The sequence below is a fragment of the Bos mutus genome, chromosome 7, assembly GCF_027580195.1.
Source record: "Bos mutus isolate GX-2022 chromosome 7, NWIPB_WYAK_1.1, whole genome shotgun sequence".
Taxonomy (NCBI): Eukaryota; Metazoa; Chordata; class Mammalia; order Artiodactyla; family Bovidae; genus Bos; species Bos mutus.
Window position 1 is genome coordinate 43484964 of NC_091623.1, and position 25439 is coordinate 43510402.

The 25439-nt window shown below is 56.1% G+C and overlaps 1 protein-coding gene across 1 annotated transcript in view; it reads right to left on the minus strand.

Annotated features, from left to right (window-relative positions):
• Window positions 1-2733: 2733 nt before the first annotated feature.
• The window catches only part of BRD4 (bromodomain containing 4), an 87405-nt gene continuing 64699 nt past the window's right edge, over window positions 2734-25439 (minus strand). The window contains 13 exon segments of the mRNA XM_070373230.1: window positions 2734-4348; window positions 4624-4858; window positions 4948-5153; window positions 5310-5440; window positions 5577-5739; window positions 5838-5950; window positions 8120-8713; window positions 9315-9696; window positions 9832-9884; window positions 18902-19012; window positions 20079-20374; window positions 20652-20851; window positions 21383-21592. Coding sequence (XP_070229331.1) covers window positions 4280-4348; window positions 4624-4858; window positions 4948-5153; window positions 5310-5440; window positions 5577-5739; window positions 5838-5950; window positions 8120-8713; window positions 9315-9696; window positions 9832-9884; window positions 18902-19012; window positions 20079-20374; window positions 20652-20851; window positions 21383-21592 — 2763 coding nt within the window. The 3' untranslated portion in view covers window positions 2734-4279.

Sequence of the window (25439 nt, forward strand, 5' to 3'; positions counted from 1 at the left end):
CTCCAACCAGAGGCAGCCTTTGGGATGACTTTCGATATTTATTAATAGCTATCTCTAAATGTGTTTATGTGGTTTTATCTTTTGATTACCAGTTTGGGGCATTGACTATCATTGTCACCGCCACTGCAGGAGCTGTATCCATGTTTAGTTTTCCTACTGGTTTCCTCTAACTTTACCCCATTTTGTCACCTCTCATCTTTCCTCACAAGGACTTTTGTGGTGACTTAGTGGCAAAATCTGCCTGCCAATGCAGATGCAGGTTTGACTCCTGGGTCGGGAAGATGCCCTGGAGAAGGAAATGGCAACCCACTCCAATGTTCTTGCCTGGGAAATCCCATGGACAGAGGAGCCTGGTGGGCTACAGTACCCAGGGTCACAAAAGAGTCAGACACGACTTAGCTACTGAACACCATCATCAAATCTCCCATCTACCAGTTAACCTTGCCTTTGTATTGTCAAAGCTGCTCAACATTATATTCGTCCTGGCACCATATTAAGTTCATAGGTCCCTATTTATTTTTTTTAATCAAATACTGCAGTAGTGATTTAATCAGTATAAAATTTTAAGAGCTTTAGATCTGTAATAAAAAATCCAAATTTGGGGAAGGAAGGGCAAACTTTAAAACAGCAGCCAGTAGAGAAGGGCTGGGGATGGTGTGGGCAAGTGAACAGGCACCTCAGAGCTGTGGGGACGTGTTATCGACCACTGTCAAACTAGTTTCCTGGTTTCTCATGGAAAACATTTTATACACCTGGTTTTTTCCTTTTATACTTAAGGTCAATCAGTGTTCAGATAGGCCCATTCCTTGTTTTTCTTGCTGATATTACCACACAGGTGCCTATTTAAGGGAAATCTGGTTTATGTGGTTCTGCAGAGGAGCCTGGTAGGTTGCAGTCCATGGGGTCGCTAAGAGTCGGACTCGACTGAGCGACTTCACTTTCACGCATTGGAGAAGGAAATGGAAACCCACTCCAGTGTTCTTGCCTGGAGAATCCCAGGGACGGGGGAGCCCGGTGGGCTGCCGTCTATGGGGTCACACAGAGTCGGACACAACTGAAGTGACTTAGCAGCAGCAGCTTCAGTAAACAGTTCATTTCAGGGCCCAACAGAGATCTATGATTACATTGCGTATCAATGTACAAACAGTTGTTCACCTCACATTTATCACCTACCTTTTCTTGCACAGTTAGCCTGTATCATGGCTTTGGTTTCACTTACATTTCCCATCAAATCAATTTTCCAACCACTTGATCCAGGAATCCCTCCTCCTGAGGCCTCTAACCTGGCTGCTGCACACACCAACCAGTCATGGCTGGGGGGTGTTTGTGGATCTCCCTTCTGCAGAACACTGACTCCTACATTCCCCCTACCCACACCCATCCCCAAGCTCTACCCTTAGACAAAAAGACAGCAGTAGTCACAGGATGATAATTTTATATTCAGTACAAATGTTTATTTTTGCAATGAGAACTGCACAAAAAAAAAAAAACTTTTAGTATATAAGTGAAAAGTCTACGAATTCCCTTCTACAAATGTCTAAAGTGTTTAATACAAGTCTCAGATTCACTGACATAATTATTGGCCAAGCGATCCGTGCATACAGTACAGTATGGGCTCGTACACACCTCTTACTCTTGTATAGAACTAAGATTTCTAGTACTGTGGGAGGGGTTGGGAAGTGGCCAGAGAAATTAAATAGTAGATCCAAGTTCTAATAACAACCCAGTTAGAGAAACACCCTTCAGGGAGGTGTGGAGAGGGCCATGGCAGAGTTAAATCTTTAGAAGGAAGGTGCAGACAAACCGTTTCTCCAGCTAAACAGACTTGGCCTGGGGAAGTTTCTGAACAAAACACGGAACAAAAAATGAGAGTGGGATGAGAAGGAAGAAACCCCATGGAACCAAAATATAAGTCACACTTGAACCAGCACAGTGGTTTGTTTATAAGGAAGTGCTGTGGGAGGGGGAAGAGGGTAGGGAGGAGTGTGGAGCAGGAGTGGGGCAGGTCTCTGGCTGAATGCCTGAACTACATATACCATCAGTTGGGATGTTTGGCAGATCCCAAACCCAAGATACAGGGCCTTTCTGCTTGAAAAAAAGGAGAGTGTGGGTTAATAAACAGTGCTGGAAATGTTTCAACCACTGTGTCTTTGCATACGTGTAAGTGATAAACTTTCATCTCACATACTGGGGGCTGCTCTTGAGTACTGCCCTTGCCCTGTGGCTGGGGCATGTGTGTACAGATGGGTGCACAGGCAGGCCCAGCAGGGTGTCCACCCAGCAGGCTTGGGGGTGGAGTGGGGTGAGGATCCTATCTGGGGAGATGTACATTATCTAAGTATCTTGTTAACCCTGAGCTTAAATGAAAGGAGTTCGGCAGAGGCAGGCAAGGTGGGAGACGTGGCTCAAGTCCTTTGGGCGAGTGGGAGATCAGGATGGAGGAAGGGCAAAGGGAAAGAATACTGTCTGGACTTTGGCCAGGTTCTGCTGGAGCATGTCACCAACTTCGAGTCCACAGGGAGAAGGGATACCTGGGCTCCCAGTTAACAGCTTCAGTCTAGAGGGGGCAGCTCCTGCCCAAGGACAGGCCAGGTGGTCCCAGGCGGTAGTTCTTGTACCAAGGTGGTGCGTGCGTGTGTGTGTGTGTGTGTGTGTGTATGTTGGGCGGTGGGGGCAGACTTAGCCTAGGCAACAACAGGTGGTTCACAAAGAAATATCAGGGAGACGCCAGCATTAAAAAAGAGAGATGTGTTTATTCCATGATCAGTACAGACCAAATGCATATTCACCGTATGAAAGTCAAACCAGTCAATGACTCCAGAGTTTGGCCAACACTGAGGCGCCAGCGTCATGGTGTAGAGTGGGTTCTCATGGCACGCGTAACCTCACCAAGGGCTCCAATTATAAAATTAAAAAAAAAAGTCGGGAAGGGGCAGCCGGTTGGTAGGGCCAAGCGCCAGGCAGGGAGTCTCTGCCTCAGTCTGTGGCTAATGGCCCCTTGTGCCCACCTCACCCCCTGGCCCTTCCTCTCCTGGTTTAAAAAAAAAAAAAAAAAAAACAAAAAACTCAAAAACAAACCAAAAAAAAACCCCAACAGATTTTACATTAAAAATAAAAAGAAGCCAACAAATGGGGGGAGGAAAAAAGAATAAGAAAACGCAGTTTTCTGGTTTTATAATTAAAAACAGACTAGTAAAAGTTTGAAACTGAGTAAAATGTAGGCAGTTTTTTTTGTGTGTTTTGTATTTTGTGTGTGTGTGGGTTTTTCTTTTTTTTTTTTTTGAGTTTTTTTTACACCAGTTTGGTGGAGTCACCAACAAACTTCAAACAAAGATATGCCAACTATGTTTCACTACACAGTACAGCCACGGTCACACACTACCCACAGCGCGGTGGCAGCCGCCGCTCAATGAGGAGACGATCACACCATTTCAGAGATAAGCAGTGCCATTGTGTCTGGAGGAGAAGAGAGAATTAAAAATAAAATAGAATTCAACAAAAAATATATATATAGAAAAAAACAAAACAAAACAAAACCAGAAACACAGGTGGGAAGGAACTGACTTTGGTTGGTGGCCTCACTCGCCAGGCGAGGCCGGCCCACACACACGCGTGTGACAGTCACCTCGCTCCAGATTGCCATGGACACACACACACCTCCACGGCACTATTCCCTTTTGCACAAGCGAACACTTACAGAGAGCGGCTCTCAATTAAAGGCTTGTGGGGGGAGGGGAAGGGAGGGGTGGGGTCTGTTCAAGGCAAAGTCAGTGCCAGCAAGGGGGTGGGCCAGCGCCCTTGCCACCTCCAGCTCTTGCAAGCCTGCCCTGGTCTCCTGGGTGTGGGCAGCGGCAGCTGGGGTGTGGGAAAGGACTCCCGGTGGGCAGGACGTCACGAACGTCACGCTCTTGGGGACAGTAAACCAGTCACGGTGGCGGCAGCAACGATGTCCTGTGTATACTGTGTAGACATTTGGCAGAGAGAAGGGCCTCTGCCCCACACGCGGGGACTCGGGGCTTGGGTCTAGCCGGCACTTGCTCATGGCGAGGCGTGCCCTGTGCCGATGTCCTGTGGGGGTGGCAGGACGTGCGGCTGGCTGTAAGGCAGACAGGCTCTGCGATCCTCAGCTGCCCACCAGGCCTGCCCCAGGCATAGCATGCAGGAGAGCCAGGCCTGAAGACACCCCCTCGCCGCTGCTACTGCCTCCGTTGCTGCCCCTAACACTATGGAGAGTCAACGTTTTGCCAGGAAATCAAAGTCAGAAGTCACCCAGGTGCTCTCAGAAAAGATTTTCTTCAAATATTGACAACAGATCACTCTGAAAATTCATGTCAATGGTAGCTGCCATCTGGAGGAGAGAGGAGGGTAAGAGGAAGTGAAATTTCGTGCTCTGCCCTTGCTCCCAGAATCCCCGCCCTGCCCTCCATCGACGGCTCTCCCCACAAGCCCACACTGTAGTACTTCCTGAATCAGGCCTGAGCACCCTGGAGGCCCAGAGGGCCAGCACAGCACAAACAAGGAGAGCTCGGCCCCCGCCACCTCCTGGACCTCAGGGTCCCCTTTCTCAACTCCCCCAGGGGTGGATCTCTTCCCAGCAGTGCCCAGCAAAGCCCCCCGGCTCACCGCTTCCCGGCGCCTTCGCTCCTGCTCCTGCTTCCGGGCCAGCTCTCGCTGCTGGTCCAGCATGGACTGGGGCTGGGAGCTCCGGGCCTGGGGGGCGGCGGCGGCAGCTACAGCAGCTGCCTGTTGCTGCTGCTGCTGCTGTTCCTGGCGCTGCTGCTGCTGCTGCTCCTGGCGCCGCCGTGCCTCCTCATGGGCTCGCCGGGCCTGCTCCAGCGCATCCTCATCCTCCCGGCTCCTGAGCAGGGCAGGGCTCTGTGTCAGCATCCACATGGGGACAGGTTTGAGCCCAGGGAGCCCCACGCCCCACCCAGATCCCACGCCCACCTCATGCGCTCCTGCCGCAGCCGCTCCTTCTCCTTCTCTGCGTGCTCAGCCTGCGCCTTCAAGGCCTTCTCGCGCTCCTCCTTCTCTCGGGCTGCGCGGCGGAACTGCTCGAAGCTGTCGCTTGAGGACTTTGCTGTGGAGGATGGGGTGGTGGGATGCTTCTGCACCAGGCTAGCCCAGGAGCCCATGTTCTTGATTTTTAGGTCCTGTGAGACAGATAGACCACGGGGCTGGTGAGGCACTCTGCTGTGCCTGGACTCCTCAAGAGGCCTGAAGTCTGAGGATGCACCCACCCAGGCAGCTCCCTGAGTGCCCTGGGTGGGGTGGGAGTGAAGGGCATTCATGGCTCCAACTGCTCCTACCTTTTTGGGTGCAACTGGCGTCTTCGGCTCCTGTTTCTGTTTGTCCTTGTCTGGGGCCCCTGGTGGGGGTGCATTCTGCTCAGGGGGCCGAATGACAGGCCTCCCGACATCCACAGGCTTCATCTCAGGCCCTGGAACACAAACAGCCCATGGGCCTGGGCCCTACCCACCTCAGCAGGGCATGGCTGACCGGCCCACAGAAAGCTCACACCCAGTGCAGGCTCCCGGAGACCCTCAACCTCTGCAGGGGTTGGAGAGGGCACTCACGCTGGGGCAAGTGGACAGGGGCCTTGATGCTCTCCGGGTGCTTGGGGGGCTCCGGCCGCAGTGAGGGGCTGAAAGGCTCACTGCGGATGATGGGTGAGTGGATCTTCTCCTCCTTCACCACCACCAGAGGCTGGGGCTGGACCACAGAGGCCGCTCGGAGCTCCTGGGACAGCACAGGCATGGCAGCTGGTGAGGCAGACAGCCACCTCTGGCCCCGCCTGTCCCCACCCCTGGGGGCTGATGCCCAGCCCTGTCCTTTACCTGCTTCTTAGGCTGGACATTTTGCTGGGGTGGCGACTGGTGGGTCAGGCTCTGGAACTGTGGTATCTGGGGGGAATGTATCATAAGCGGGGAGGGGGCTTCACGGAGGTGACCTAAGAGAAGGAACAAGGAGCTTATCAGCCAATCTGGTGTGGAGGTCACAGGCCCTGAGCCCAGCCAGGGAAGCCCCACAACAGCTCAGCCCCTGGCACCTCGGGCCCTCTGCTCACTGTGCTGTGCTTAGTGGCTCAGTTGTGTCTGACTCTGCAACCCCATGGACTATAGCCCACCAAGCTTCTCTGTCCATAAGAATTCTCCAAGCAAGAATACTGGAATGGGTAAATTCCTTCTCCAGGGGAACTTCCCAACCCAGGAATCAAACCAGGGTCTCCTGCATTGCAGGCGGATTCCTCACCAGCTGAGCTCATTATGTTCACTGCGCTCACTGTAAAACAGGGCTCTACGGAGCCATGAACTCAATTCTGGTTGGTTGGTAGCACTGTGTGTCAGGAAAAACAGCCTTCATTAAGAAACTTTAAGAAGTACAGATACATCTGGGCCTACGTGGGGTCTGGACTTAAGTCCTTTTTAAAAGTTCTTCAGGTGGTCCGATGGTACGATCTGGGTCAAACACGACGGATGTCAGTAACCCCACAGAGCAGGCAGCCTCGGTGCCCAGCTGTCCCCATGTGACTAGGCCAGTCTGCCTGGACAGCTGCTTCGGGTCTAAGGCCGGACCCCCAGGAACCTCCCCAACACAACTCAACCTGCAAGGCCCACAGAGTAGGGAGAAGGGCCCGGCACACCCACCTTCATCCAAGCCAATGCTGGGGGGACCCAGGCAGCCTTGGCCCAGGCCTGCCAGAAATCCACAAACACACAAGTACAACAAGCCCCCTCCGGAGGGGGGGGGGTTGCTCCCTTGGGAGCCCCTTCTGAGGAGGATCTAGCTGATGGCTCCCAGGCCTGTGACATGGAGGCATCTCCTGCCTCCTGGTGGCTCACTCAGCAGGACCTAAAGGGGAGCCGAGCAGCCTGGGGCAATGCCTGCAAGTTGGCCTTCCCCAGAGTCGCTTGCCAAGCCTCCTTGGCCTCCAAAAACTTGGCCTTTGACCCAGAGCCCCCAGCTGGACTCCAACACACATCACTCCCTGTGACCCAGTCTAGGCCACAGAACTCAAGCGGAAATGGGCCCAGGGACTGTAAGCACAGGCAGCCAGAGGGAACCTGCCCTGCTCCAGATGCTGACTCTTCCAAAGGTATCTCATCACCAGACGAGCCCTGGTCTCAGACTCGAGGAAACCCCCAGCCATCTGCAAGCTGCTGGGACCGTTACTGGTCTTCCCGAGAAACGACGGCCAGCTGCTCTCAGCTCAGGGTGCACAGCGAGCCACTTGGCACCTACAGCTTTTACCAGGTTTAGGAAAAATCACAGCCTTAAGCCAACAGCTTTATTCAATTTGTTGGCAGCACCCACAGCACCCCTCAGGTCAGGCTGCACAGTCTATGTGCCAAGCCCAGGACCCTCAGCTCTGACCCTCACATGTCACCACACCATGAGGCATCAACAAGAATACTGCCAGACTGTTTTGGTCAGAGACACCTAGAAAACAAGTATTCAGGAAAGGCAGGAGGGCTTGGCCTGCCCGATGCTGCTGACTGAAAATGGGCAGCGGAGGTCAGGCTAGAGACTGGGAGCAGAAGACACGAGTGGTTTCCCAGAAAGTTGTGCGCTACCTTTGGGCTTCAGCCCAATTCTCCCTGACATGTTTCCAGCTCCACCAGGGGGGCCTCCTGACACCAAAAGCAGAGCACCTTTTCAGGCAGGTATCCAGAGAGCCACTGCTGCCCAGATTTGCTCCTGGCTCAGCCTGGACCTTATACCCCACTGTTTGTTAAACCAGCTCCTGCTCATCTTGGTCACCTCCAGGAAGCCTGCCCCAACCCCCAGAGGCAGAGGGGGTACCTTCCTTGGGCTCTCAGCTCCCCTTCCTACAGGAATCACCATGCACTGTAATGCTATCTTGACTGTGAGTTCCAAAAAACTGACCGAGGGCTTAATCTGTCACCTTGGCTTGAAAGCAAGATGCACACCTGATTAAAACACTGTATCACTGCCTCTTTTCAGCTGTGTCTCTCCAACCAACCCAGAGCCTCTGAGACTTAGCTCTGAGCTCACGTCAGCCTGCTGTGCCCAACTGACCCACCTGGCTCCTCGGGGATGAGATTCTGGGCCTGGAGCCAGCCTCCCCAAAGCCCGGGGGCAGGGTGGGGACACTTACCAGTGGAGTAGGGGTCTGACTTGTGGTGCCGGGGTGAAGGGTGGTGCTGGATGACTTGTTGAGGCTTGGCAGGCTGCGGCGGGGGTGGCTGCTGGCCTGTGGGTGGGTGGGGTGGCTGCTGGCCAGGGGGCGGCGGGGGCTGCTGGATGTGAGCGGGGAACTGCATGGGCTGCATGTGCACAGGCCGTGGGGGGGGCTGGTGCTGCTGCTGGGGTGGGGGCTGGGGTTGGGGTGGGGGTGGGGGTGGCGGCTGCTGCTGCTGCAGCTGCTGCTGCACGGAGGGATGGGGAGGTGGGGGCAGGGGGGGCGGGGGCTGCGACTGCACCTTCACGGAAGGGAGTAGTGGCGTGGGGGGCTGCACCTTCTGCAGCTGCTGCAGGTAGAGCTGCATCTGCATGGAGGTGAGGGGCGGGGCAGGCGGCTCTTCGTCCTCCTGCAGCAGCACTTGGGGGGGCTGAGCCATGGGGGGCTGCGGGAGGAGGGGTGGCTGGGCCAGGGCGGGCGACACAGTGGGGGGACGGGAAGCCTTGGGGGGCAAGGCGGCAGCTCGGTTACTGGGCCGTGATGGCTGCTGAGGCAGCGCGTTGTGCAAAGCTGCAAGGACGGGAGCCAGGTGGTGAGGCTCACACACTGTGCGGCCCCCAGCCCAGCCTTTCTCCTCCATCCCGCCCTCTGACTTGTCTCCCTTCAACTGGCAACCTCTCCCCACCCTCCTTGGCTTCCCCAGAACTCGAGAGTCAGGATGGCATCCAGGGAGGGCTACAGGAAGAAGCCCCCCCCCGCCCCCCCCCCACCAGCATCATCCTGCCCTGTGCTCCGTGCCCCTAACTTTCCTCCCTCCCCTCCAACCGTTCCACTCACCCTCCAGGTCTTTCGTCATCCCCACATCCCTTGCAGGATGAGAGTTCATGCCCTCCCACCCCTGACTGGGAGCCACAGAGGAGTCCCATCTTTTCCCACCTCGCACTGCGAGGCCTGGCCCACCAGACCTGAATCAGTATCTTCTGCACCAAAGCACGGTCTCTCCTCGCAAGGCCTGTCCTGTCCACACTTCTGGCATCATTTCCAGAATGGGGCCAAGGAGCGGCTAATCGACCCCGAGCAACCAGACAACTGAGGCTAAGAGGGATTCTACCCGTGGCTCAGAGGAGCCCGTCACCGTACTAAGACCCGAGTGGGCGTGGTTACCGCTCACCTGGAGGAGAGACCACCGAGTGCTGGTTGAGATGAGGCGGAGTGCTGTGCTCAGGAGGCTGGGGCAGGTGAGGGGGTAGCTCGGGCTGTGGCAGGTGCAGGATGGGCTGGGTGAAGTGGCCGATGGGGTCGAAGACACTGCCTGGAAGCTGGGGCTCCAGCACAGGCACCTGGGCGGCGATGAAGGGTGGAGGCGAGGACTTCATCGCGGGGGCCGCCTGCTGTGGCATGGAGGGGGGCGGGGGCGGGGCCGGGGGCTGCTGCGGAGGCTGCTGCTGGGGCGGCGGCGGCGGCGGCGGGGGCTGCTGGGGTGGCGGCGGCGGTGGGGGCTGGGGCATGGGGGCCGGGGCCTGCTGCATCTGCTGATGGTGGTGGTGGTGGTGCTGCAGACAGACAGGACAGGCTGACATGAGGTAGGCCACAGTGTCTGGGCCAAGCACAGGACCCCTCCCCGCCAGGGCCCACACAAGCAGGCAGCCACTGCCCACCTGCTCAAAGACACCCCTGAAACCACCTACCTTCTTCTGCTCCCTCCCAGGGTGCCCCTTCTTTTTTGACTTCGGAGCCATCTCTGTGGAGGTAAAGAGAAGGCGGTGAGGCTCTAAGGGAGAAGACTGGGAGTGGGCCTTCCACGCAGAGTGAGGAGAAAACAGAGGGTGAGTTCAGGAGAAGGGCCAAGTGACAGTGAGAGGGAGGGTGGCCGCATTCCATCTGGGAGGGGTCACAGGGGAGGGAAAGATGTGTGGGTGTCACCTACCCATTTGCCTGTGGCTTTTTTTCCTAGCGGGGACCATGCCTAGCTTCCCCACCAAACTCCAGACCATCAGCTTCTTGACAAGAACACACCCGAGCGTGTGGGGGACTGAACTACGAGGGACCTCCTGGCTCAACCGTCTCCCCTTCTTGGCTAGTCAGAGGCCTCCACAGGGATCTGAGCATCTGCACCCCAACCTGCTTCACCCTGGGACCACCACGGTGCTTGAAATGATCTTATCCATTTAAGAAACTAGTAAAGTAAGGCTCAGAGAAGTTGAGGGACTTGCCCCAGCCACACAGCCCAAAAGTAACAACTCGGCGGCCTCCAGCTGCACTGCCCTCTGACACTTGCGCCTTCCCATTGTCCCAGGAGAAGCAGATATGTACAGGTGGTGACAGGGACCACTGGTGCCAGCACGGGCCAAGGCCCTGGCCACAGAGCCGTGGGACAGGCGAGGAGAGCGCTGCCAAGCGGGAAGTGCTGACAAGCAGGAAGTGCTGATAAGCAGGAAGTGCTGACAAGCTTGTGCATTTTGTGGAGGGAGAGAAGCCAGCCAGCCAGCCTCTCTGGACGACCCAGGAACCAATGAGGGAGGCACTCGATGCTGTGGCCAGCAGAGGCGGCGGCCACTGGCCAGACTCCTCTTCCTCTCAGGAGACCAGCCTCAGAGAAGTCCCTGTGTTGGGACATGGTTCATGTGCTGTAGGGAGACAAAGTATGTGTCCTGGCTTCTCAGGAGCCCATGGCTTGTTGCTGCCACTGTGTGGGCACATCTGGGGTGTGCCCGTCTCTGTGAGGAGTGTGCAAGAGCCACCCTGAGCCCCTCTACCCCACCTCTATAGAGCTTCATGCTAAGGAACTTTGGCCCACAGGATTCCCCTCGCCAAACACCGCTGGGTGCACATCCTGGAGCGGGAGACAGGGAGGGTAAGCCTGGCCAGGGCTCGAAGGCTGGGAAGGGAAGCCACCGACCACCAGGTGGGAGCTGGGATCTCGTCGCTTCGCGTGGCCTCCCCTGCACTCCTCACCAGGGTACCGGCTCTTGCCGCTGGTGCTGGAGGACACATGCTTTTTACCCAAAGTGGGGCTAGCTCCGCTGGTAGCTGCTTCACGGAGGGCAGTGCTAAGGAAGCTTTGGAGAGGCGTACGGCCTTGGTGTAGTGTGCCACTTAGAGGGGTGAGGGAGACCTCGTGCCCTGCCAGAACTCACCATTCCATGCAAGAGGTAAGACAGTGACACAGAACTCTGAGGCTACAGACACGTTTTTACCTGAGTGGCAGTGACTAGGGACACCTGGGGTGGGGGAACTGCAGGCCCAGCCCCAAACCCAGATACTAGAGACACCAGGATACAGGGCTCAGGACTCTACAGGTCACGTATGAGACCTGGTAGAAAGGACACTCGAGTCACAACGTATGAAGGGAGCAGTTTGGGTAATTTGCAGGATTGGGCCACGAGCCGGGTGTCTGGGACCTCGGGGTGAAGGAACGCTGGGCCACACAGAAGATGGAAGCCCAGGGCTGAGGGGACCCTACACACACAAGGCTGGAGCATGGCACACAGGAGGAAGAGGACGGGGCGTTCTCCCAGGCCGGGCTCCCCTCCCAGGGTAGATGCCAGCAACAGAAATTGCAGCTCAAGGGAGGCTGGGGGCAGGAAGGCGGTCAGTGCATTAAGTATGACCTGGATAGGACACTGTGTCGCAGGGAAAAGGTTGGATGGGGTTGAGATGGCCTTTCATCTCATAGCCTTGGTGGGGAAAACACTTTTTTCCAACACAGAAGAGGGACAAGTGGCTTTGAGCCCTCACCACCTCCCTGCAGCCATGAGCAAGAGAGGCCCACTGGGGGAACTAGAGGGGACAAAGTGCAATGGGGCCCTTAAGGATCCAGGGAGTGGGTATCAGCTGCCTTAGAAAGGTCACCAGGAGTATCACCCCCAAGCTGCACAGAAGTGCGGGGTAGGGCTGGCCTAGAGCGGGAGAGAAGGTGGGAGGCACCCAGCAGACCACCAGGACCAGAGGACTCAAGGGGCTGGCGGCAGGGACCAAGGGGTGCTGGAGCCTATTTGGGGCTGTCACAGCTGGCTCACATGCACCACTCGCCTCGTGGTAGGAAGACAAGACAGGAAGTGTACAACTTCACCACACACCAGCCCCAAGACACCCCCCACACAAAACTCTCTAGAAAGGGTTACATGAAGATGGCCTCAAGTACTGTGTGATCTTTATTCCATGAACATCTTGAACTCAACACAAATTTCAGCTTTACATAAGATGGTAATTGTACAAAGAATTAAAACGTTTTTGTAAAATCTGATTAAAACACTGATTCCTCCCCACTCCCCCACAACTCAAGGGAAGGAGACAGGACGGAAGGCAAGGGCAGAGGTGCAGAGCCCCTCAACTGAACAGACTGGAAGCCTCCGCACCAGCAGACACCCGGCCTCCCACCCTTCCCTAGAGCAACTTCTCAGGCCCGGCTGGCACCGGCCAGCGCCCGCACACTGGAGGCTGCCGAAAGGGTGGGCGGGCTTCTGCTCGCTCTGCTCTTCCTGGGGCATCGGTGCCAGCCCGAATCGAACGATCAAGTTCTCTGTCAGACGGAAGCACCATGGGCAAGGACAGGACCCCTGAACAGAGAAGATGCAAGGATCACATAGGAAGAGCTGGCCTGGGGCTACAGCCTCTGTGCCCACGAGCGGGAAGGGGTGGGGTGGCACACAGGCTGACGCCATGGGAATCTAGCCTGCCATTTGCTCCAAGACGGCAGAATCTTCCCAGAAAGACAATGCCAGCAGCTTCCCAACTGTCCTGTGGGAATCTCTGGGCATGAAGCCCCCGGACCCAAGCCAGGCCAAGCAGTACTGGAAACATCAGGAACAGGCCAAAGGGCAGCTCAAAATAGTCTGTTTGGCAAACGAGCTCAACTGGAAGCTGACCGGCTGGAGGATCCGGGAGCAGCTGAGGAACTCCCAAGTATCACTGCAGGGCCCGAGGGGCTCCGGGGAGGCTGAGAGCAGAACCCAAGGCCAAGAGCAGTCTGGGGCTGTTACAACTGCTTGGGCTCAAGGTCCCAAGGAGCTGGGGAGGGGGCCAGGGCTTCCACACAGGCGCTGGCCAACTGCACCTCCTCAAGCCCACTCCAAGGTGCAGGAGGAGGCTGATCCCAAAATGCCAGGAGACGGTCAGGCCTCGAAGTACACACCAACTACATTTAAAACAAACGCTATTCCTTAGGGGACTTTACACGCCAGGCAGTTTTCTGCTGAGATGCTGGATTCATGACCAAAAAAGGGCTGATGTTTATTTTTAGAGCCAAAAAAAAAAAGCCTATCCAGTGCCTCTCAGAGGGCTTGGATGATGTGGCCCACCCGGCGGCTCCCATCACTCTTGGGGGCTGAACTGAGGGGAGTACCTGCATGGGCACGAAGAGGGCCCAAAGGCTCCAATGCCCTCACCACTGATTGGTCCAGCCCTCTTGTGCTACTAGCCCAGATCTCGACCCCCAGCGGGGGCAAGGACTGTGGGCTGCAGGAGTCAGGTCAGCCGGCGGCACGGCCACGTCTCCCCAGATGTCCCTCACTCCCGGCCTGCCTGGCAGCTCCTGCGGTCTGCGTCTATGTACCTGGGAAGAGAGGGGCAAGGAGGCCGCCTAGGAGGTACTTTCCCTGTGCGACTTTAGGAGAAGAGGCCAAAGAAATTGGGAAGATGCCCAACAGACAACAGTGGGAACGATGAAAACAGAGAGAGGACTCCAGGGGGCTGTGGGTCAGCTGTGGCTGGTGGGCGCCTCTGGCCAACAGAGCCGCGTGGGCCACCAGAGAAGGCAGGCTGAGGGACAGCCCCAGGGAGCCGTGGGCCCAGCTGGCCTCGCCTCTAAAGCCTCGCTCCTCACTTGGGGAAACTCTAGATGTCACAATGTTCTTCCTGAGGCTGAGTTGAGTGAGATCTTTCCTGGGCTAACATCATTGGAAGGTCCAGGAGGGAAGCAGTTAGGATCCAGAGTCCCCCCAAAAGAGGGAGGGGTGGAGACAGAAAACGCATCTGTGACGGGCGGGGCCTTGCACACGGAGCAGCACCGCATGAATGTGTGTGCAGGGGGATTGTCATCACCCTCTGGGAGATGCCACCCACTCAGAGGACCCCAGACGACCAGGGAGGCTGGGCAGAACAGCCAGGCAGTCTTTACACAGGAGGCCCGGGCGGGCGGGCAGCCAGGCAGGCAGCCTTCCCGGAGGCGGGACTAGGTGTGAGCTGCTGGACATGACTAATCCACCCCGGGGGACAGGCCCAGGGCTCTGAGGAATTCCATAACTTGATGGAGTCCTGTCCCTTTCACGGAAGAAAATGGACTTAAGCTATAGCTTGCTGGGAAGGAATCTGGAACTGAAGACCGTTTTATTAAGAGTCCGTGTCCAATGATTAGGCAGGACCTACGTAGAGGGAGAGAGAAACCAGTGTGAGAGAAATGGTGTGGAATGTACCGTTCAAGTCATAAAGAACAGAAGAACTGCAGACCAAGCCAGCCTCCGGTGCCCCGCCTGCTGTCAGGGCACGAGAAGACAGCGCCGCAACTGGGAGTTCCACCCCTGCCTGGCCAGCTGCGGGTGGGGACAGGCCCACCTTCCCCTGAAAAGGGCCTCAGATCAGGCACGCACAGATGTCTCCAGAACCGCCTGAGCCCGCTCATGCCTCTAGACAGAATGGCTTCCAGTAACGAGCTCCATGTGTGTGCACTGCGTGCTGGGGTCTCCTTTGCTGGGCTCTGCGGCTGAGAGACTACCCCGCCTGTCCTCTCCTTGCCTCACTTCTGAAGTCCCGCGTGGTGTGCCACACCCACTGGGCACCCACGGATTCTGTCCTTACCCTCCAGGGTCCACTTTTCTGCACCCTATCTCAGCGAGGTAATGCTGACCCTGCCTTGGGGCTCAGCTGGAAGGAGGGAATGCCCCTAAGAAAGGAGCTCTGGAGTGCAGGACCTCTAGCTAACTAGCCTCTGCATTCCTTTGAACTCCAAGAAACAAGCAAAACTATAAAAAAGAGGAGCCAGTGACATACACTGTTAAGGAAGAGAACAAATTAAAAATAAAAACAAGTTGAGGAAGAAAGTTGTCCTTTCTTTTTTCCCAGGCATCGAATGCAGCTTCCTTTGACTGGGGAGAGGGGCTGGGGCTCTTTCCCACCCACAGAGCAGAGCAGATGCTTCTGTTAGAATCACGGATGCAACCAACACTGCACTCCCATGGTCCCCAAGTGTGTGTGTGTGTGTGGGAAAAACCCGCCCACCGGCTGCTCTCTCATTCAAGGCACATTCCACAAGGCGCGCCCTCGCCCGGGAAGCCCTTGCATCCCTCCCTGCATGTGTGTGGGTGTGAGGGGTCGCCTGGCACTGCAGGCAGATTGGCTATAGCCCCATCCTCCAGATCTCTTCCTATCCCCACCCCCGCCAGGGACTCAGCCCTTCCCCAAGAGCAAGCATCACACCCTTGGAGTGGGCAGCAGCAGGCCTCAAGACGGGGCAGGAACCGAGTCATTCCAAGACCCAGGGTCGCGGAAGTTGAGGTTGGTTGTCTAGGAAGAATGCCCCACGGCCTCTGTCTGCACTTTCCAGCTCAAATCTTTCCAAAACATAAAGCATTCCTTTTCCCCCTGGAGCTATTAAGAAACACCCACATGCTCCAATCCTGGGAAAAGGAAACCAGGAGACTAAAATAGCTGGTGCATGCTCTCTCTGCAACTAGAAGACCAAAACCAAGTCCAGGAGAATGCTCTGAACTCCTATCCTAGCCTAGGCTAGGGATGCTCCTGAGAGGGACAGGAGGTGGTGTCCAGCCCTGTGTGCCCATAAAACCTGTGGGTAGCACTGGGGAGGAGCCAGACATCAATCAGCAATGGGATGGGGTGAAAGTTTACGCTGGCTCAGGGGTAGTGGGAGGGTGGCCCTTGTACCACTGTCTTTGTCCCAATACTAAACCTCTCAAGCAGATTCAGAGTTTAAGCACAATCAAAGCTCAATGGAAGACTATGACTCAGGTAACAGTTGGGTTCTAAAGACGTGGTGGGTCTGGCCAACAGTGCTGCCTGCTGCTCACGGGAGGAGGAGCACATGGTGCCTGGGGCGGAAAGACCCCCCCTCCCCTCTGACCCCAGTCTGTGGATGCACTGCATCCCTGAACAGTAGCCCTGTCCCAACAGCCAGCCCCCCTGTCCTGAGCAGTTGGCAGCATCCTTGTCTATGGACAGTGGCCAGAGATGAGACCACGTACCACTGCCCTAGCCCCAAGTTAGTGCCTCTGGTCAGTTTCTTTTGGTGATTTGAGTCCTGGGGCTGTGTTGGCAGAACTGACAAATACAGGCCCTTCAGGAATTTTGGCTCTAATCCAAATGGAAACACAAGAACAAGAAGGGCGAAACAGTTAAGCCCCCAGAGACCCCCACCAGGCCCCCACACCCCTCCCTGCCAAGGCAGAACCACCTGTACCTAGTCACAGCAATCTACCCAGCTCCACGGACCCCACACGAGGAACCACCCAGCAAGTAAGCAGTTTCCTGTGCAGGAGGGTGGTGGCAGACAGCCCATCCCCTGGAACCAGGACACGGGCTCCCACTTGGAGCCTGGGGCACCTGAGGTGCAGGGCACAAACCTACAGGGTTGGTCCCTCCCGAGAGCAGAAGCTCTCAGTAGGTCCCCGGAGCACACAGATGGCAAAGGAAAAGGCAGAACCACAAAGACAAAGAACGGCCTCGCAAAACTCAAGGTGGGGAGGGCGCCTGGGGAGAAGAAGGAGCTGAGGCAGCCGAGGGAGCCGCCAGGGCTGGACTGCTGGAGCCTGGGAGCCTGCAGGCTGGCGGCTCCAAGACTGTAAATCTTGCCCTCTTTCCCGCCAGGACAGCTGTTCCCAGGACTCTCAGATTACTTGTTGCACAATCTTTCCACTTTCTTTAAAGGAGGGAAAAATGTGAAGGAAAAAAAAAAGTCTCGGCAGCAGCAGAGAGCTGCTGGAAATGCCGTCATGGTTACTCCACAGGAGGCGGCATCAGGCGGGGTGCAGGGCACTCAGAAGCTCAGGAGTCAGGGACAAAGGCCACAGTCCGAACTCAGGACTGGGACACCAAGGTGTGATGGTCACGATGCCGTAAGGCGCCACGCTAGGCGGGGCCTGGTCGCGCGGGTTTTAGCCCTCAGGTCCTCTGCCAATTTGAATCTCTGGGGTTTTCTCTGGTTGCTCAGATCCTTAGGGGAAAAGGCTGCAAAACCCCTAGTAGGAGAAGCCTGCTAGAAAACATAGGAGGTACAAAACCCCAGAAGCAAAGGCAAACCTGAGGTTTGGCTGGAACTGAGAGTGAGAGGTCAGCAGCCACCTGGAATGCTAATTAGGCCCAAGAATACAGCCATTCACCCTGGCCAGTGCACTGGGCCCTGGCCCAAGGCCCCACTCTGCCTCAGCAAGCACGGGGTGTGGCTCCCCCTACTGGCCAGCAGATTTTAAAAACACACTGGAAGAGGGAGCTAGTTAGGAAGAAAGAAAAAGGGTAAAGGATAGAGACATGACCAGCAAACTACCCACAGCAGTCTCTGCATACAACAGGAGCTCAATAAATACAGAATATCCTCAATGGATTTCACATCACTTGGGCCCACTGAAAGGAGGTAGTCCAGAGCACTGATGTCCTAGAGAAGGCTCCCCTCCCCCCTCCCCTGGGAAACCTAGAGTCCTTACAAGGGGAAAGGAACAGTGACAAGGTCCAGGGACCCCTGCCCCACAAGACCCACACACCTCAGAGCAGCACCACTCTTCAACTGCTGCAAGTAATCCTCATACCTCCTCGGCACCACCGGATCACATTATCTATCTATGTGAACTAAGTGGAGCTTGTCATTTCCTTCCAGTTACAGTAAAGTACCAGAGACAGGATTAGGCATACGGAAGAATACGCCAGGAGCCTTGCTGCCCACTGTGAGGTGCACACTGCAGCCTGCCTGGAGGGACCGGCCCAAGGCAGGCTCGTGGGCGGTCTGCAGACTGCTAACTCAGCCGATGAAGACACCTGCCTGCCCACCAACAACCCTATTCACCCAGACACAGAAGTCAGCTCCACCTCAGAGCAGCCTAGTCACCAGGCTTCTTCTCAGCCTCTCCTCTGGGCCAGTCTGAGCATCAGCTCCCAAGAATAACCAGAAATGCTTGTGTCTGGAGGAAAGGTCCCCTGCCCCACCACCGGCACAGCTCTCAGCATCTCCACCTGCCCCCGCCTCCCACGTCAAGGCTGCTGCTTAGCCGCACCAGGGGGCACACGTGCACGCCCGTGGAGCATGGAGAGAACGAACTGTTAAGAAATACAGGACACGCATGTCCAAGTGCGTGCAGTTAGGAGCAGCCAATGCAGCAGCGAGCAAACTCCGGGGAGAATGGCAGTGCTCTAAGCCCTGGGAACAGCGGGGCCAAAAGCAGGCTGCTCCACCCCTGCCGAAGCACATCAATGGAAAGGGCCGAGCTGCATGCAACAGTGCTGCCGGGGGACTCTGAGGCTGGGCGGGGTCACGCCAAGATCAATTCCATCATCTGCCCCTATTCCTCCTTTCCCAGGGCTCTGCAGTGTTAATACCACTGGCCCCTGGTCTCCGCCCCCAGCCCAGGTCAGGGGTGGGGTGGAGGTAGGTGCTGGGATACCCACCACCCTAGGTAGAGGTCAACATGGTGACCAGGAAGACGGACAGACGGGAGGGCCCAGCAGGTTCTTATGACTGCCGCCTCTGCTCTCTGGTAGCCTGGACACAGGGTGGAACACAGGCAGGAGTGTGGTGAGACAACATCAAAGACACCTAACCTGTTTCAGAGTCTTCGCTGTCAGAGGAGCTGGACTCGCTGGTGCTCTCCGACTCTGAGGATGAGAAGCCCTTCATCTTGGAGGAGCCAGCAATGACATCAACTTTCTCAGCTGCAATAAAGCAACGGGGACAACAGAGTCAGGCAGGGCCCAGAGCCCCATGAGCCAGAGGGCTGCTCCCAAAGACCGGCTGCTGTCCTTCCAGACCCCGGCCCAACCCACACTTCCCAAGGGTGCAGCTAGCCTGGCACCACCCATGCCAGCCAAAATCCTGGCTTATACTCAACTTTCAAGGCCCCTTCAATCTCTCAAAATTCCCTCTCACAGGATTCACTGAGGATCAGGAGACCAGGACAGGAGGGGACTCCCTAACAAGGCACTGCTGGGAGTATGCTCCCTCAGCTACTTTTCTGGCAGTGGGGAGAAGACCTAAAGGGGACACAACAACCAGAGACAAAGCAAGACAAGGAAAAGGCCCCAGGGGACCTCCCAGCACCTCAGTGTGCAGAGTGAGGTTCGGTGTCACTGTGTGACACCCTGAACAGAGGGGAGGGAGTACCAAGGACCCCAAGTCAGTCTGGGCTGGAATGAAGGCTGTGTGCAAAACCCTGACTCAGATCCTAAATTCTACTGGTCCTGAGACAAAACTATGAGCCAAGACAAGGCACTGATAACACCAAAGAGCCACTTCAAAGACTCGCAGAGCAGGTCACAAGGAACTAGAAAAGACAGCAGGCAGGTGCAGTGCCAATCTAATGCTTTTCTCCTAGCCATGTCCCCCACCCCAGAGACCCCAAAGAGGTGTGTGTGGCGGGGTGCCTTCTGGGGAAGACTCAGAAGTGGCAACTGAGGATGAAGGCTGCTGCTGGTCAGAGCAAGGCTTAAGACCCCAAGGGCCATCTGCCAGAGAGGTCAAGAAAGGCGCCCCACAGCCTAGGGTCGAGTTTGATGTCACAACCCTCCAGAGGCTTCTATGTCGAGGACACAGACTTCATAATCAGAAATTTAAATAGCCTGCAGAGGGAGAGGGCCGGGATTGGAAGGCCAAGTTAACTAAAGGTGCCAATGGGGTCTGGCTAATAGGGGTGCAAGGGCAGCGCCTGGCCCCACCTGCCAGCCCTCTCCCTCACCCGGGACTGGGAACGCCCCAGCCCCACCCCAGAGGGCCAAAGGGCACCTTGAGGTTTCCTCTTCTTCCGCAAACAGGAGGTGACGTAGCGCTCCAGTTCACGCAGGGTGGATGGCTTCAGGGTCTCGAAGTCAATCTCGATCTCGTCGGGGTTGGAGTTCTTGAGGGAAGGCTCCCGCGACTGAATGATGTGCACCACGCGGCCCAGCTTCTCGCCAGGCAGTTTGTTGATGTCCAGGCTCAGCTGCCGCTTTTCCTCATATGACATGGGCTTGCATTTGTCCTCTTCCTCCGACTCATAGGCGGGAGGGGGCTTGCTCTTCAAGGGTGCTGGCTCCTTCTTGCTACGAAGGGGTGATGCAGATACCGTTAGGAATGGGTCTCTGCAGGGAAGTGGGGCACCCATCCCTTCGTTTAGGGCTTGGGGAGGCTTCTACACCCCCTCCCAGTGGTCTTCACAGGGGACAGGGGACGCTGGCAACACCCTTCTGTGAGTGCGGAGCTGTGGCTGAGACCAAGACCGGTGAGCTGGGGGCATCTCGCTGCCCACCACGCCCTACCATCCTCCCCTCAAGGCCCGTCCCAGGGAGGGGGCATTTGTCAGGCGGGGCGGCCACAGACCTCGTGCTGCTGTTACTGCTGTTATTTTTCTTGGTCTTTTTGGGAGGAAGTTCCTTGGCTTTGCTTTTCTTATTCTCCTCCACTTCCTCTTTCTTTTTGTGCTTTTCTTTTTTCTTTTCCTTTTTGTCTTTCTCCTTTTTCTTTGGTTTGTTCTGCTGGGGCTGTGAAAGCGCTGCAAGCTGCTCGTGCACGGCTTTGAGCTGTGGTGCAGACAAGCAAGACACACTCTTGTCATGACCTGCCATCTCACCAGCTATCCGCGGGGCACAGGCCCACCCAGACCCTTGAACCCCCAAGGCAGACCAGTGTCCTCCTTGTCAGAGGAGCTGACACTCAAGCCCCATGACCATCCTTGGTCCCAGGAAGAGGGTCCCTAAAGTGGCTGGGCAAGTGTATAGACACGTGTGGGCTCTAAAGGCCAAATTGTAGGGAGATGACCATCCAGGAGGCCCCAGGAGACGGACAAACTGGCTCAACCACCTCCTTCCAGACACCAGAAGTTCCAGAAGCCTGACTTCTGCCCAGAGAACGGCCACATCAGCCCACATCCATACCCACAGTGTACATATAAGTATGAACAATACGCACTTGACTAGGCACAAGGGGACCTGCTGGCATGCAAAGCCAAGGGCATCATGCGGACACCTCCCTCTAGCAGGGCTGCCCGGGCCATGGACTGGCAAGGCCAGAGGTGGGAGCTGGATGGAGAACAGGGCTGCCTCTGCCCTCACCTGCTCCTGGAGCTCGGCCAGCCGCTGGGCTCGCTCCTCCTCGGAGTCGTCAGTGGAGCTGTCACTGTCTGAGGAGCTGTCGCTGCTGCTGTCACTGGAGGAGGGCGGGGCAGCAACCTTGGTGGGAGGCGGCACCACTGGAGAGGACACGGCCACTGCAGGCTCCTCGGGCTCATCTGGCATCTTGGCAAAGCGCATCTCGAACACATCCTGGAGGTGGGGGAGGGAGGGGAAGCCGTGCCCATGAGGGCTGCTAGGTGCCCGAGGCGGGCACCTGGACTGTGGCCCCACACCAAGCCATTCCTGGCTGGGAGAGCTGACTCGACAGGAAGCAGAGGGCTGGGTCAGCGGTGACCCCCTTCTTGCCACTAAGCTGAAGCGTGTGCAAGGGCTCCCAGAAGTTCTTCCAAAACTCCTCTCTCAAATCTCACTTGGAGGTGAAAGGCACTCCCAACATGGCCTGATGCCCACTCCCTGAGAGACGTGGCCTAAGGACCCACCTCACAGTAGATGGCTGGCCCAATGAGGACATCAGGCTGGGCACCCCTGACAGCTGCAGACCTGGACAGACTCACAGAGAAAGTGCTCTGAGGCTCCTGACAGCTTGGTGCTCAGTGAGCACCCCCCAGGGGAGCCTGCCAGACGCTGGGCTGGGCAGCAGGGCACAATACTGAACAGAACAGGAGGCTCTCTCACGGGTCACATCCCCACAGGCAGCAGACACGGCCTGCAGGTTTAGAGTTCCAGAGGGAGTGAAGGCCCCAAGGTGGGAGTGTGCCCCACGTAGAGCCCACAGCCTGCAGTGATCGGGTCCTCACTGGCGATGGCATCTCCAGGACACAATACGAGAAAAGTACAGAAAAGGTGTGGAGCACTGCAGACCGGCTATGGGAGAGGGCTGGCTTTGTGAGGCGAAAGCTACCTGAGCAGAGACCCTGGGTGGACTGAGCACCAAATCCTACCCCAGGAGATCCCAAGACCTTTCAACTCTGAGATTCAGAAATCTGATGGAATTGCATGGGTCACAGAACCCAGCGGGGCAGCAATCCTTCCTGGGCTCCAGGGGTTCAACTGTGTGTTGCCTCGCCTGCCAGCTGGCCATTCCCTCTCTACCCAAGGGACTTTGTCACCAGAAATCCAATGACGACTCAGAACTGATAGTGGTGGAAGGAACAGAGCTGTTTCCCTAGCAGGATGTTGAGACCTGTTTTAAGCCCAGTTTAATACAGCAACTCACACAACAGAAGCAGGGGGACCTTTCTCAAGCGCGAGCTGATGCTTGAGAGGAACAGCAGGGCCCAGAAGGGCCACAGGGTCAAACTGCAAGGCTGCTATTTCAAACTGGGGTGTGTTTGACAGGGCGCAACCTAGGAGACTCTCTCGATGCTCTAGAGACACATCTTCAGGTTTCCCCACCCAGAGAGCTGGGGAAGCATGATCTGGGCAGCAGACTGTGGGACTGTTCCCTCTGCTCCAGATTACTCAGTTTGACCTCCTCCAAGGCAGTTTCTCCTCTCAAATAAGGTGCCTGCCTGAACTCTGCTGAGTGGGTTTGAGGTTAAGAAGGACAATAGCTTTCTATATTTATTCAGAAATAAATCCTGGAGCATATCCAAGGGCAATGAAGAAGAAAAACAGGAGAGATGACCAGACACTATCATTGTTCAGATTGCCAGGTGCAAGACCTGTGGGCAAGCCCATCTCTGCCCACAGGGCCCCTGAATGTGGGCAGGGGCCCACAACTGCCCCCCACAAGCATCTAGAAGAACCGGGCCCACACTTGGAGAAGTGTGTTTAAGAAGGCAGTGGGGCAGCTGGACCCCAAGACAGGACAGTTGCAAGCACCTTGTGCTGCTGGGAGGTGATCCTTTACCAAGTAGAAGCTACGTGTGTCACTAGTTTGTGAACCAGCCCCCATGCCAGCCGTCAGAGAGCTCTACCTTACCACAAGGGCACCCCTGTTCTTGCCCCACAGGTTACAGCTGCTGTGGAAATGAAGCCTCCTTCCACTCCCTGGCTGCTTCTGGCCCTTGACCTACCAAGGCCCCAAAACCAAACAGCAAGGAGCATGGAACAGAAGGCCAAATGGGCCGCCAGCCTCCTGGGCTGTGCCCAGCTGAACGATCCATCATCCCCGTGTCTGCTCCAGCCCTAGGGGGGACACCCCGGGAACACACTTGGGCCTGTGTGCCAGTGAGCTAAGGGCTGCTGCAGAAAACCTTCCCAAGTGACCCAGACAAACATGCACCTGGCTGCTGCTGCTGCTAAGTCGCTTCACTCGTGTCCGACTCTGTGCGACCCCATAGACGGCAGCCCACCAGGCTTCCCCATCCCTGGGATTCTCCAAGTAAGAACACTGGAGTGGGGTGCCATTTCCTTCTCCAATGCATGAAAGTAAAAAGTGAAAGTGAAGTCGCTCAGTCGTTCCCGACTCCTAGCGACCCCATGGACTGCAGCCTACCAGGCTCCTCTGTCCATGGATTTTCCAGGCAAGAGTACTGGAGTGGGGTGACATTGCCTTCTCCGAACATGCACCTGCTCTGTGGTAAACAAGACAGATGTGCTCCTTGTCCTCAAGGGGCAAACTCAGATTGTTATAATGTGTCCTAAGTGCTAAGGCAGAAACGGCAAGAGTTGGCCAAGAGCCTGTGGAGGAACCTGAGACCTAAGAATGAGAAGAGGGTAACAAAGGCTGCAGACACACAGGATGGTACAAATGAGAGAAAGGTCAAAGTGGCGTGGGGTCAGGCAAGAGACAGTAAAACCCAATGAGCTGCACCCAGGGCAAGTGTCTCAGAAGGGGGGAGTGACAGGAAGGAGCAGTGATCAGCAGCACACACCAGGGGAGCAGGGCTCAGGCCTTCTGTGCTAGGACGCTAGTGTCTTGAGGTGTACCCATCTACTCTGCCTAGTATGACATGACCTCCACCCCACTCCAAGGACCTGGGCCACATCGCAATTCTCAACATCAGAGAGAACCCTGGCTTCCGAGAGCAAGCATCTCTTCTCACTATAGTGTTGACCAGGGCCATCTACTCTGGACTGTATCAGACTCATGGAGGAAGCTCCCTACCCTCTTTAGTGACAGAGATGCTCAGGTGCTGGGAGGCGGTGGTGTCCAAAGACTCCCAGGCAAACCAGCCTTCAGCTGAGCACAGCTGGAGACCAAAGGGGAGGTGCTGTCCAGTCAGCCCGTCTTTGCCCCACCTGGATACTGCTTTCGGGCTTAGCCATACCTGGGCATACCAGGCTCAGGGGCTGGGGACATGCAAGTGAGAAGTAGAATTCAGGCCATGGAGGCCCACTTGGCCCCAGGTGCTGGAGATGCAGCCATGAGGGGACACTCAAGATACACACACGAACACACACAACCATACATACACTGGAGGTACACTGGGCCTTGGCTATGTATGTACCTTCCTCAGTTTAATGTTTTTCCCTTGCTGTAAAACAACTGTGTACCACCATGAATTTGCACTTTCTGCTAAAATAAAACTCTGGTAATCCACGTAAGCACAAAACTTCCTAAACTACCCCTCCCTTCACAGCAGAACAGAGAGCAATGGACAGTACCAGCAGCAGCTCTGGGCCCAGAAGCTAGGCTAGCAACCCTCAGCTCAAGTCAACTGCAGGTTCCCAAGGACACTGTGAACCCAAGGGTTCCTAGCTATCTTTGTGACCATAGCTGCCAGGAGGTGGGATGTGGGCTTTCTAAAGATCCAGCATTTGGAGGCTGGACAAAAAACATAAAGTGGATCCTTTCCAGTAAAACTTTCTGGGTCAACCTCAGCCCCTGGGCACAGCAGGTCTCAACTCTTCTTACTGACACACACAAGGGCCAGAATTTTTTTGCTCCTCTTCCCCAGTAGGCAATCTAGCCCCCTAAACCATGCTGATCCTGGAGAACTTTGAAAGAAAGAAGAAAAACAAACCTCTAAATGCTACAAAATATAGGAAGTGCGTTCTAGAAATGCCCACAAGGGACCTGCCACGTCAACTCTGCCGAAGCAGACACCCCAACCTGCTTCCAGGCGTTTTACTTTCAGTAGCATGGAGA